The 14219-nt window shown below is 41.5% G+C and overlaps 2 protein-coding genes across 2 annotated transcripts; one reads left to right on the top strand and one right to left on the bottom strand.

Annotated features, from left to right (window-relative positions):
- Positions 1-373: 373 nt before the first annotated feature.
- On the bottom strand, positions 374-5815 carry LOC146617473 (inositol polyphosphate-4-phosphatase type I A-like). The gene is made up of 5 exons (XM_085372204.1): positions 5425-5815; positions 4967-5052; positions 2529-2712; positions 2253-2463; positions 374-1200 (listed from the first exon to the last, which is right to left on the bottom strand). Exons 1-4 carry the CDS (start codon positions 5545-5547, stop codon positions 2410-2412), a joined length of 447 nt encoding a protein of 148 aa, XP_085228330.1. The 5' UTR covers positions 5548-5815; the 3' UTR covers positions 374-1200; positions 2253-2409.
- Positions 5816-7428: 1613 nt separating this feature from the next.
- On the top strand, positions 7429-9431 carry LOC146617472 (inositol polyphosphate-4-phosphatase type I A-like). Its single transcript, XM_085372203.1, has 3 exons — positions 7429-7673; positions 7739-7949; positions 9012-9431. The coding sequence occupies exons 1-2, from the start codon at positions 7461-7463 to the stop codon at positions 7790-7792; spliced, it is 267 nt and encodes an 88-aa protein (XP_085228329.1). The 5' UTR covers positions 7429-7460; the 3' UTR covers positions 7793-7949; positions 9012-9431.
- The last annotated feature ends 4788 nt before the right edge of the window (positions 9432-14219 follow it).

Below are 14219 nucleotides of genomic sequence, written 5' to 3'. Positions count from 1 at the left end.
CACCCAAACTCAGACAACTCCAACTCCAGCCTCCACTCGCAGCCTTTTATTGAATGAAAACAGTTACACAACCGCCCATTGTAAACCCCATATGTTGTGTGGTAAAAGCTAAGGCACTGTGTGTGTGTGTGTGTGTGTGTGTGTGTGTGTGTGTGTGTGTGTGTGTGTGTGTGTGTGTGTGTGTGTGTGTGAGTGAGAGAGAGTGTATGTGTGTCTGTATACGTGACTTCCTGCTTACAAACGTTTTAACCGCATCTCTAGTCATAAAAGGGTCATCTCCCCTCAACCTCGTATATGGCTTAACCTCTCTAACAGTCCACCATTTACATGGTGAGCCCATAAAGGGCAGGAAGTGAACACTCCTTACCAAATAAGGAAACCAGAATCTTACATAGATTGTGCCTGCAGTTGAAAACTATAGCTAGTAACATCCCCAACATCCTACATGTGGGGGAGGAACAGAAAATATCTGAACATACAGTTCAAGACAAGGTCCAAGCACAATAATGACAACTTTTAACAAAATCACTCCAACACACACTCCCCTAGCCTGGCACATTGGTTTTCTCCAGGAGCTCATAAGCAGGTGATTGAGCTGCTTTTACTCTTTACAAAGTGAGTACTGTTAACACTTCTCTTTTTACATATACAACTAATTTAGGTTACAGACAAATGATTAAATGTGAACAGCTCTAACACGGGTTCTTTTCCTGACACAGGTAGGATGGCCAGTCCCCCTGTCTCTTCACCTTTAACGAGTCACTTAAATAACAACCCAAAAAGCCTAATAAAGAATCACAATCAACCAGTGTGTGTTTTTCTTCATTACGGTTTTTAAATACAAATCAGTCAGTCAATTAATAAAAATACAAGTAAGGGTAATGGAACCCCTGGTCTCCATTACACACATAAATACCATAAAGACACTAAGTCGTAGAGCTCTGAACTCCTTGCTTCTATGATATTTACACTTCTTCTTGGCCTTCTCCTTCACTCTGAGTCACTCCAGGATAAACGCATCAGCTCAGACATACAATAATTAAAATATGTGTAGGTGACCGTTTGGCAGAAGACGATGTCGAGGCGGTACTGCAGTGACACGTCCGTGGCTATCGTCGGGGCGGTGTCCTGCATCAGAAGGAAGTCAATAGACTTCTTGGCTTTGTTGCTCATCATGGCGCTGTAGTCCGTGGGCGTGGCCTGCAAAAAGTGTAAATAAACCATCAGAGACCAAACACAAATATGCCTTCCAACCACTAGTTTAGACAACATCTTGCAAAGAGTGTGTATTTCAGAGTGCAGTTGTTTTTAAATTTGACAGAAACAGAAATAAAGACGGAAGAGAAGGACAACAGGGAAAGCAGAAGCACCGACACACTGAAATCTTTTAGGGTCAAGCTCCAGAACTAGCCACAAATCCTGCTGGAAAGAACCTAAAAATACTTAAAAATACTTGCAGAGATCGAATGGAGCCGTTAACTCAAAAGCCTGGTGTCAGGCATGTTCTTTAATAAATAAGAAACGAGCTGATATGTTACAGACCCCAGTCTTTACGTAAAGAAAAAGCTGACATTTAGAGCGGTCTCGCAGCAGATTTTAAAACAGTGACACTGATTTGTGGGGTTTTTGGGCACAAATTTGAACCTTTTTGTTTTATCCATGTCCTTGAACACAGCTCGTGACTTGGGCGCTTTCATATGTACCGATTCATTTAGGTTTGTGCACTGAGGCCAGATTTAGGTATTAAAAACGAGTCAGTCATAACACTTCTTACATTAGTTAAAAAGCTGAGCTTACACTAAACCAACATTTAAATTTCCCCTTGTGGGACTAATAAAGGTATATCATATCATATCATATCATATCATATCATTACTAAAGTATTGCTGCAACATTGTAAAGACAAAGATGACACACAGACCAGACATAAAACACTGAACACTTTTTAAAGACGAGTCATTTAAGAGTATTTTCTCATAGAATAAAGTCGGCTGATATGGTGAAGGAAAAATCTGCTCACGAATCCTCCAACTTCTTAAAAGTAAGGAGTGACCTGAGCTGGAAATCAACATGAGAGGGATGACTCAAGAAGAAGAAGAAGCAACAAGAAAAGACAAACAGAGTTCAGAGTGTAGTTAAGATATCAAGCTGTATCCACAATGTGTGCCAAGAAACTAAGCTTGTCTGTTGTCATGCTAAAGAAATAAAAAATCTGGAATCAGAAAACAGCCAATAACTGCTGATCAACTCACCCACTCCTCTTCGTGCCAGTCCACGTGCAGTGACGACTGGCTGTTGTGACCGCTGTACTTTGCTCTCAGCGTATCCTGGTCATTGCGGAGCACTACTTGTTCAGACTCAGCGGAAGGAGAAGCTTTGGTTGCGATGTACTCGTACTGCGTTCAGGGCCTAAATAGCTGAAGCTAGCAGCTTGCAGCCGCACACTGCCACCAGCTGACGGGTCTGAAAGGAAGAGGGTATGAATGAAATATGAAGCGTCCCCACGTAACGTCAAACACTTTTAGTACCTTGTCAACCAGACTGGCGAGCGTCCACTCCAGTCCGCTGGCCGATTGGTCTTTGGCAGCTTGAGACAGCCTCTCTGCGTAATAGCTGACCTGAGTCTTCAGCGTGTTGACGTAGGCGATGATCTCTTTGGCTCGGACAGTGTCCTGGGGTATGTGGATGATGACTGAGCTGGAGAGGGCACTACTGCAGGGAACAAAGACACACCGACACATCTGTATCCGAGCTGGGACTGAGGACACTCACCAGCCACTTTATTAGGTACATGTGTTCAAAAGCTTGTGGCAGCAATTTAGTGCATTTAGTCAAATAAAGACAATAGAGTGGCCTGCAGGTGTATATTTTTGTAATGTTTCTGTCTTATGCCTGAAATATGCTTCAGCAGGAAATATACGCTGTAACTGGAAACAACAGCATGATGGACCGGTTTAGTGTTAAGAGGTGTTACATCTGAAGTTAGAACGTAAATTTCCTGCAGAAATCTAAATCAAGCTTCAGAGGTACTGTTCCAAAAATATAGGGAGGGACGTTACCCACCAGATGTAAAAACAAACACTGTCTGCATGCACATGCCTGCTCTCAATGAGCCTAATCGTGGCTTAGAAAAAACAACGAGGAGCCGACTTCGATAAATGCGATACCACTCGCTTCACAAATTCAGACCATCTGTGTACAGTGGCGTGTCTAGAAAATTTTTGTTGGGGGGGCCAGGTAGGGGCACAGATTTGGAGAAGGGTGGCAGATTTAATTGGCAGATAATGTTTTAAAAAAAAATTCTACCAACCCTTAACCATAATTCAATAATCCTATAAACCTAATAACCAAATGCACTTTTAACTCTTATTAGAATGAGATTTTAACCACTACGGTGCAAAGTTTTTAGATACTGCGTTGATAAAGTACAAGAGATACAATCAGTGCTTTGTCAGTGTTTACTCAGCAGTCAAGGACAACAATATTTGCATAGTATTTTTACTGACATATAGTGCACATATGTTTTGGGCAAAAACATTTTTGAAAATTAAAATACGAACATTTGTAACAAACAATTGACAAATTAGCCAATGCCAATGCAAAACTTTATCTGCCTGTTAAAAAAAGAAGATAATCTTCTCACAAACTGGTGTTTGATTTTGAAACAGGAAAAAAGTGGGGAAACAACTGAAAAGACTAACATTTGAATGAAACCTGAAAGCAAGTAAATACTTTCTATGCTGCCTTATCGTAAACTTTGGTAATATTGATAAAGAACAACACTGGCTGATGATAAAATACAGTCAGCTGGCATGGTGACACTGCCAGTATTAACCTGCAGGGCTGGACTGGGACAAAAAAATTGGGCATTTTTACTACAGACCGACCCACCAGGTAGTAAAGCCATAAAGACTTTGACTGAAAACAAACCCTGTTGTGACAGTGATGTACAGTCTTGTTGGTATATGTATGATTTCTATACATTTTACGTCAGATAAAAACTTTGGTTGTAAGATTTAGATAATTATTTAATAAAAACTAGGTATTTTAAATGAGAATAAGAAAGAAAAGTATTTCTTTGTGCCCACCTTTCCCTGTTAATGCCCTACCTGGCCCCCTGGCAAAACTTTGCTAGACCCGCCCCTGCACAGTTACCAGCTGTCTGCTACATAAAAAAGGATCCTGGTGTTATTTGTCTCTCAGAAACAGTTCATAACTTCCCTTCAACTCATTCATGTCACCTAAAAGGTAAACCTGTTTCTCCATCACCTGTTCAGCTCTGATGGTTCAGTAAGGACATCTCCTGGTTTCATCTTCATGTTTCCCTCTCACCACATATCTAAACAGACATCATGACCAGCAGCTTTACAGCTGTGGCTCCAGCAAACATCAGCTGATACTAGAAATTAATATTAAATACATTCTAACAACAGCCGATCAAGCTTAAACGTGCTGCTGTTGTTTAGCGCAACATCTGCTGGTTTCCTCTTTCTGGCGCAAAGTGGGCGATAAACAAGAGAGAAAAGCCGATCAGCTGATCATTGATCAGTTTCATGATTGAAGTAGCAACAGGAGAGGGAGGGGGAGAGAATGAGAGAAGAGGCAGCTGTGCAGCATAAAGACAGAATAAATCCAGCTTTGTGTCTTTTTTCCATTCTAGCTAAAGTCCGGGACAAACTGCGTCTCTTCTCAGCTCAATACGAAACGTGTAATATTTTCTCTGAATGAGGGACCATTCCATTTTTTTAAGGAGCCGTTGGCAACTCTACTAACCTTATGAATAAAATAAAGTTCACTATCAGTAACATCATAGCACCCACCCAGCTGTATAAAAACTCCGTCAAACTGGCTAGAACGCAGTATGAGTTATTGCAACTGACAGTAAAAAGTCAGCAACATGAAAATAAACTCCACCTAAACTTGGTTTATATCTGACCCAGATAGACTGCAGGTCATAACTTCTTACCTGAAGTTCAGTTCACCTGACACTCGGACTGGTGGCTGCTTCGGGTCTCTCCTCCTGCCTCCCCTTCCCTCATCCACCTGTTGCCTCTGTGGAAGCCCCGTCATAGCCACCACCAAACAACGGAGTTATTTCTACACATCGACCTGCATCTGGCCAATCCACCACCTCTCATTGTTCATGCCATTACAAAAAAAATAAAAAATAAGTCACTGGGGATATGCCCGGTATGCCCGATGGCCAGTCCAGCTATGTTAACCTGCAACCAAATCTGCAGCTCCATACAGCAATGTTACGACTTAGATTATATCTTATAACGCATAACTCTTATGTTAGCTGCCCTCAGTAGCATACTGTCTGAAATATTCCACAGCTGCATTAATTCTTTAAGTGTTATTTTTTTCCTTGGTATTCTAATTTCACCGAAGTTTACTAAACTCAACAAACTTGATATTACTTACCGGGACATTTATTCTGTCCTCATTTTCTTTCACCGAAAAATTGTTTCCTGCAGTGCCATCTTTCGCGCTTGGCTCTCCTACCTTTGCTAACGTGATGCGCATAGCGCAGAAGCGATGCTGCATTCACTTACACTCGGATATCTGAGCGTCACCGTGAAAACATAATCGGACATTTGATATTTGATTGAATTTTATTGTTTTGCCTTTGGGGTGGCACCTGGGGTGGCCAGTCTGGTTTGGGGGGTGGCCTGTGCCCCCCCAGGCCACCCCGCTGGACACGCCATTGTTACCGGGGCACGATCACCGGGGACCCGTTTTTCCAGCACACACGCCCGATACCACGTGACAACAAATACGTCATTTCCTGTTGACTAAAAAAAAAAAAAAAAAAGCACCCTCTCACGGTCCTAGGGACCAAAAAATTGTCCCGCCCGATCAGCGGGCGAAGCCGCTGCTGCACGCCGGAAATGAGGCTTCATTTCCCGCAGGTCTATCTAAGCAGCCCGCTGTTTTCCAGCCCGGGGTCAAATGTGGAGCAAGGGCGCCACCCGGTGGACAAATAAAAAAATTACAACTCTAAGGCCCGTCCTGCAAAATGAAAATGAACGCTAAACATCAACGATCCCTTTGACCGTAATTAATTTGCAGTGAAAAATAGCGTTTATAATGGGTTTCAATGGGGCACAAATCGACCACTAAGCACAATAGTGTAAGTTTGTCTGTAGCTTAGCCACTGAAGCTAATTGAAGGAAGTCAGACTTGAATTTTGAAATAAAATCATATCAAACTTTTTTTTTGGAGAATTTGGCTATAGTCCATTCAACACTGTGCAAATGGCATGTAATCAAAATTTGAAAATAGCCACAAATCGACCCAAGACCCTCCAGGGGTTTTAAGTACACGCAATATTTTCACTCTCACATTTTACTCTGTACTGGAAGACTTGTTCATTTTCAAGATTCATTCATCCATCCATTTTCTTCCACTTTATCCGGAGCCGGGTCGCGGGGGCAGCAGCCCAAGCAGAGAAGCCCAGACCTCTCTCTCCCCAGCCACCTCCTCCAGCTTATCCGGGGGAACACCAAGGCGTTCCCAGGCCAGCCGAGAGATATAATCTCTCCAGCGTGTCCTGGGTCTGCCCGGAAAACCTCGCCCAGGAGGTATCCAGGGGGCATCCTTGTCAGTTGCCCGAACCACCTCATCTGGCTCCTTTCGATGTGGAGGAGCAGCAGCTCTTCAAGATTCTCTCAAATAATTTTTCACCATATAAACTAAGGTTTTTTTATTTAGGCGTCATAGTTCTGAAGAGAGATATGTGTTTTTTAATAGGTGGACATTTCTGCCAGCAGGTTGGGGATTAAAAAGGTCGATCATGCTTGGCTAATTTGAGCAACTGTGCCAACTTTACAAAACTATACGTTTTTATACCACAACTCCCCGTTCAGCCTTAAATGCCAGAAGAAGAAGACTAGTCTCCCTAAATCTGACTCTGTTTATTACCGGAATCTGGAAAATACTGTAAGAAAGCTACATAAAGTATCAGCATTGAGTAACAATTTAAATTCACGTCCTCAGCAACAGCATTTAACAGTATTTCCATGTACTTCTTACCTTTGCAATTAACTGCAGGTTAAACGGCCCGGTGACTTGCAGCCACGATTAGGCTCATTGAGAGCAGGCATGTGCATGCAGACAGTGTTTGTTTTTACATCTGGTGGGTAACGTCCCTCCCTATATTTTTGGAACAGTACCTCTGAAGCTTGATTTAGATTTCTGCAGGAAATTTACGTTCTAACTTCAGATGTAACACCTCTTAACACTAAACCGGTCCATCATGCTGTTGTTTCCAGTTACAGCGTATATTTCCTGCTGAAGCATATTTCAGGCATAAGACAGAAACATTACAAAAATATACACCTGCAGGCCACTCTATTGTCTTTATTTGACTAAATGCACTAAATTGCTGCCACAAGCTTTTGAACACATGTACCTAATAAAGTGGCTGGTGAGTGTCCTCAGTCCCAGCTCGGATACAGATGTGTCGGTGTGTCTTTGTTCCCTGCAGTAGTGCCCTCTCCAGCTCAGTCATCATCCACATACCCCAGGACACTGTCCGAGCCAAAGAGATCATCGCCTACGTCAACACGCTGAAGACTCAGGTCAGCTATTACGCAGAGAGGCTGTCTCAAGCTGCCAAAGACCAATCGGCCAGCGGACTGGAGTGGACGCTCGCCAGTCTGGTTGACAAGGTACTAAAAGTGTTTGACGTTACGTGGGGACGCTTCATATTTCATTCATACCCTCTTCCTTTCAGACCCGTCAGCTGGTGGCAGTGTGCGGCTGCAAGCTGCTAGCTTCAGCTATTTAGGCCCTGAACGCAGTACGAGTACATCGCAACCAAAGCTTCTCCTTCCGCTGAGTCTGAACAAGTAGTGCTCCGCAATGACCAGGATACGCTGAGAGCAAAGTACAGCGGTCACAACAGCCAGTCGTCACTGCACGTGGACTGGCACGAAGAGGAGTGGGTGAGTTGATCAGCAGTTATTGGCTGTTTTCTGATTCCAGATTTTTTATTTCTTTAGCATGACAACAGACAAGCTTAGTTTCTTGGCACACATTGTGGATACAGCTTGATATCTTAACTACACTCTGAACTCTGTTTTTCTTTTCTTGTTGCTTCTTCTTCTTCTTGAGTCATCCCTCTCATGTTGATTTCCAGCTCAGGTCACTCCTTACTTTTAAGAAGTTGGAGGATTCGTGAGCAGATTTTTCCTTCACCATATCAGCCGACTTTATTCTATGAGAAAATACTCTTAAATGACTCGTCTTTAAAAAGTGTTCAGTGTTTTATGTCTGGTCTGTGTGTCATCTTTGTCTTTACAATGTTGCAGCAATACTTTAGTAATGATATGATATGATATGATATGATATGATATGATATGATATACCTTTATTAGTCCCACAAGGGGAAATTTAAATGTTGGTTTAGTGTAAGCTCAGCTTTTTAACTAATGTAAGAAGTGTTATGACTGACTCGTTTTTAATACCTAAATCTGGCCTCAGTGCACAAACCTAAATGAATCGGTACATATGAAAGCGCCCAAGTCACGAGCTGTGTTCAAGGACATGGATAAAACAAAAAGGTTCAAATTTGTGCCCAAAAACCCCACAAATCAGTGTCACTGTTTTAAAATCTGCTGCGAGACCGCTCTAAATGTCAGCTTTTTCTTTACGTAAAGACTGGGGTCTGTAACATATCAGCTCGTTTCTTATTTATTAAAGAACATGCCTGACACCAGGCTTTTGAGTTAACGGCTCCATTCGATCTCTGCAATTATTTTTAAGTATTTTTAGGTTCTTTCCAGCAGGATTTGTGGCTAGTTCTGGAGCTTGACCCTAAAAGATTTCAGTGTGTCGGTGCTTCTGCTTTCCCTGTTGTCCTTCTCTTCCGTCTTTATTTCTGTTTCTGTCAAATTTAAAAACAACTGCACTCTGAAATACACACTCTTTGCAAGATGTTGTCTAAACTAGTGGTTGGAAGGCATATTTGTGTTTGGTCTCTGATGGTTTATTTACACTTTTTGCAGGCCACGCCCACGGACTACAGCGCCATGATGAGCAACAAAGCCAAGAAGTCTATTGACTTCCTTCTGATGCAGGACACCGCCCCGACGATAGCCACGGACGTGTCACTGCAGTACCGCCTCGACATCGTCTTCTGCCAAACGGTCACCTACACATATTTTAATTATTGTATGTCTGAGCTGATGCGTTTATCCTGGAGTGACTCAGAGTGAAGGAGAAGGCCAAGAAGAAGTGTAAATATCATAGAAGCAAGGAGTTCAGAGCTCTACGACTTAGTGTCTTTATGGTATTTATGTGTGTAATGGAGACCAGGGGTTCCATTACCCTTACTTGTATTTTTATTAATTGACTGACTGATTTGTATTTAAAAACCGTAATGAAGAAAAACACACACTGGTTGATTGTGATTCTTTATTAGGCTTTTTGGGTTGTTATTTAAGTGACTCATTAAAGGTGAAGAGACAGGGGGACTGGCCATCCTACCTGTGTCAGGAAAAGAACCCGTGTTAGAGCTGTTCACATTTAATCATTTGTCTGTAACCTAAATTAGTTGTATATGTAAAAAGAGAAGTGTTAACAGTACTCACTTTGTAAAGAGTAAAAGCAGCTCAATCACCTGCTTATGAGCTCCTGGAGAAAACCAATGTGCCAGGCTAGGGGAGTGTGTGTTGGAGTGATTTTGTTAAAAGTTGTCATTATTGTGCTTGGACCTTGTCTTGAACTGTATGTTCAGATATTTTCTGTTCCTCCCCCACATGTAGGATGTTGGGGATGTTACTAGCTATAGTTTTCAACTGCAGGCACAATCTATGTAAGATTCTGGTTTCCTTATTTGGTAAGGAATGTTCACTTCCTGCCCTTTATGGGCTCACCATGTAAATGGTGGACTGTTAGAGAGGTTAAGCCATATACGAGGTTGAGGGGAGATGACCCTTTTATGACTAGAGATGCGGTTAAAACGTTTGTAAGCAGGAAGTCACGTATACAGACACCCCACAACATATGGGGTTTACAATGGGCGGTTGTGTAACTGTTTTCATTCAATAAAAGGCTGCGAGTGGAGGCTGGAGTTGGAGTTGTCTGAGTTTGGGTGTAGAGCTTGCAACTCTGAGAATCCGACCAGGCTTCCCCTGCACAAGTAAAAACCAATCGAACTCTGATTGTCTTACTTTGTTCTGAGTCAGCGAGGGCTGAAACCTAACTGTGGTTAAGGTGTTTTAATGCAGCGGTCCCCAACCGCTGGGCCACGGACCGTCGTTTGGTCGAGAGATGAGGCTCGGGTGTGAAATGTATGGTTTTCAGAGTTTTTATCGTTTTTTATCGTTATTTTGTTATCGTTTTTATCGTTAACTCTGTTTTCCTGGGTCTTTCACGTGTGTTATGAATAAATCTTCTTTTTTTCCGGTATCGGTACTAGTTTTATTTTGTTGTATTTATCTGTGACACCTTAAAGGCCGGTCCGTGAAAATATTGTCGGGCATAAACCGGTCCGTGGCGCAAAAAAGGTTGGGGACCGCTGTTTTAATGTATATAGAAGAGACTGAAGTTTATATGTTATGGAGTTATTTATAGGACTTGTTACAAATCTTCATATGTCTATGATGTGTTATATCGTGTTGGTTATATTGTAGTGGTTTCCTTATGGGGAGGGTTTTGTTTTCCTTTGGTTTGCTGACCCCCAGACTTGGTCTATTCCAGATGCTCACCTGAATCAGGTAGAGTATAACAGGAAGCCATTTGCTTTTCAGAAGGGTTGGATTCTTTGCTGTATCACCATGTGTTCTCATTAATAAAGTACATTTTACTCCAGTCTCGTGCTATTTTAGTGGAAGTGACCCATGACCGTCGGCCAAAACTGACAATATGACTATTAAAAGTCTGAGTAATACTGTAATTTTCTGCTGCTCATTCCTGTGCAATATCCCATCTGACCTCCCGTCATATTTCTTTTCAAGATTTTCTTATTTAATCACTAGTGTACATATATTTATAGATACATATATATATATATTTAGTCATCTTTTCTCTTTTACCACGTCTCTCTAATATTTTGCTCTTTACTATTTTTCTATTTTTTATTTTATTTTATTATATTTTATTATATTTTCTTCTACTGTACCATGCTGCTGAGTGACTGCTGCTCGTCAAACACATTTCATTGCAATGTTGACCCTGTGCTAACTTGCATATGACAAATAAAACTGAAAACTGATAAAACTGAAAACAGTAAAGGCAAAGGGAACACATCAAGTAAGGATTTCACACTCCCACTCACAACAGCACTTTCAAAGCATAAAGCCAAATATTTCAAAATTTCATTTTGAGGCATTTTAAAAATGAATGTGTTTGAGTTTCATTGCTCCAAAGCAATGTTTTCATATAAGCAAGATAACCAGTTTGCAACCATGTAAGTACAGTCCTCTATTGTGAACAGACGTGTTGGCAATCTGTCTGCGTTTATAAATTAGACAACAGTTATTTGCAGATCTTCATCAATCTGCCTGAGAGTGATTGCAGTCGGTCAGGTTGCCTCCAAGGAGGCAGTTTATTATTTTCCTTTCCTAGTTGGACAGATGGCTGTTGTTTTGTTTTTACTGTAGTGTGCTGGGCCATTAATGGCTCAGGGGCTGCAGCGTATCCGCGCCAACACCTAAGGCCAACGTGGAATCACCGGTCAGACTAACATAAAGAAAAAATCTGTTAAATTACACATTTGTATTCATTAAGTCACAGACAATGAAAACAAGCAGAAATCAAGATGTAATATTTTTATAATTTTATTGATGTTAAATTAAAGTCCCAGCTTAGTTATGTTATCAGTGCAAGTCACTTCAATCTGTATAGCACCAAAGGAAACAATGGTGTTTTCAAGGTGCTTCACACTGTAAGGTAACAACTTACAGTATTAAAAAGAAAACCCCAAAAGAACAAACCCCTCTGAGCAAGCACGAGGCGACAGTGGGAAGGAAAAACTCCCTTTTAAGAGGAAGAAACCTTCGACAGAACCAGGCTCAGGGCGGGGTGGCCATCTGCCGCGACCATTCCTGGGGATTTCAAAAATGACTTGATCTGATCTAAATGTAAAACTAGCTCATTTAAAGTGTCCAGTGAGTTTTAGAAAATATTTTGCTGTTGATATCACGATGTCACTATAAAGTGGAAACTTTGTTTCTTCCCTTACACCTCCCAAAAAATGCACGCACCGATGAGAAGCACTTAGATATGCAACTTGGTTCTGGGAATATCTTTCTTTTGAAAGTTTTAACAATATCTTCATCAAGATCTTGGAAGTTTAATTGCAAGATTGTCACCATAACCGCTGCATGCTTCCATCTTTTACAGAGGGATTTGAAAACCCTCTCGCTGAGTTTCTTGAACTTCTCTGGTGGGATTTTGTCGTATCCGGCCCTGATTTCAGTCCAGATTTTCATGGTAAGCCGGTTGGAGATAGCTTCAGCACTTTCAATGCTGAAGACTGTGCCTGATTTTTTTGAAACCTGGGAAATCAGTCCTTCCACAAAGATTTCCACTGAAAGTCTGCATCTTTCTTTCTTTTCATATGATTCCAGTATATCAGTAACTGTTACTTCCAACAGGTGTTCTTGGAATACTGAAGTAGTTATGATATTAAATATTGGTTGTTCCATTAAATTCATTGAATCCTCCTCCCCACTCCTCCCCATTTCCAATGATATTAGTGACAATTTATGTAATTTGTCACAAATATCAGTGAAAATCGCATTAGCAATGCAGTCAAAATAATTCTGCACTTTTCGGTCTAAATGCAAATCCATCCCCTTGAATTTGTCCAAGAGTAGATCCAACAAACGTTTTTGGTGAGAATGAGGGCACTTTAAAAGTTTACCAAGCTTTGAAAGCACAGCCTGAATTAATGTCTCTAACCATCTTTCAAAGTCTAAGGTTTTTTCAGGTGGCTCACAGTCTACAGAAGATCTGTGATGCTGTATCTTTTTATATGACTCCGTTTGACTTACGTTTGTTAACGGTGGGATGCTGGCTTCATGTTCAACACAGGATTTCTGCTGCTGGGGATCTGGAATTGGATTGTTTTCTGCTTTTGCAGCACTGTGTTGGTCAGCATTTTGACAGCTTTCTTCTGTGTTAGCTGTTTCTTGGCTGTTAGCATCTATATTCTGTGCTGTATCAAACTCCTGCTCAGCAGAATCGTCCAAAAATTTCACACGTGACAAAACCGTTTTGCCAGTAGTGGTGTGGACAGAACAGTTTTCATGTACAGGGGAGTTCTGGGAAGACCTCAGCGGTGATACTGCTAGTGACTGTGCACACAGGTCCATTACGTCCTCTACAAAACCTACAAGCCGCTTAGCGGTGAAGCAATCCGGATAGCCTGAGGTAAGCGCTTCCAACTGCTTGTTCGAAAAACTACTGAACAAGTTATCCAAGAGGGATACCAAAGCATGTACTGTAGAATTATCCCCATTGGTCTGAACTGTTTCATCATTTGTCATTGTGTTACAGTTCGAGCTTGCCATTTCACTTTTTTGTTTTTTATGTCTAAAATGTTGTTTTGTGTTAAACTCCGTGTTTGAACGTTTAAAGCGCTGCTGTCCCGCTGTGTGAATGCGTTTCAACTGAACAGCCAGGTCTATATATAAGGTCGGTTTAAGGTTTCTTTGTAACGTCACCTGACGTTTCTTTGTAACGTCAGGTGACGTTACAAAGAAACGTCACCAGTCAAAGGACTGGCCCGCCCCGTCATAACGAAAGGGGCGGGACAAATCTGTTGCTTAGCAACTGAAAAAAAGGCACACCGCGCTGAATGCTACATCCGGCCTGCGACGGTACACCGCCTCCGCACCACCGTTTAAACATGAAGTGTGGATGTTAGAAGATCCCAAATATGGTGAGCTACTGGGAAATTACTCACGTTTTTGTTCTTGAGAGTGAGCGATAATAAGCGACATTTTATTGAGAAATTACAGTAGTCTGTCTACAAAAACTACAAAAATGACCTAAATAAGACAGAAGTACACATTCATTTTTATCGTTTTGTCAACAACAGGGCGCATGAGGTTTGTTCAGTATTTGTTGTGTCTACAAGGCTCAGGCGCCCCCATGAAGTGTCTTATTTGTATAGTTGAAAGCATTATAAAGGAACGCAAAACTAAATTACATATAATTATAATTCTTGGCACTTTCTGGTGTGTGTGAGTTAGTGTTTCTCTTTT

Source organism: Diplotaxodon limnothrissa, linkage group LG15 (genome assembly GCF_057381915.1).
Source record: "Diplotaxodon limnothrissa isolate DT_005_m linkage group LG15, D_limnothrissa_male_GT1.1, whole genome shotgun sequence".
Classification (NCBI taxonomy): Eukaryota; Metazoa; Chordata; class Actinopteri; order Cichliformes; family Cichlidae; genus Diplotaxodon; species Diplotaxodon limnothrissa.
This window is presented reverse-complemented; position numbering and strand designations above follow the sequence as displayed.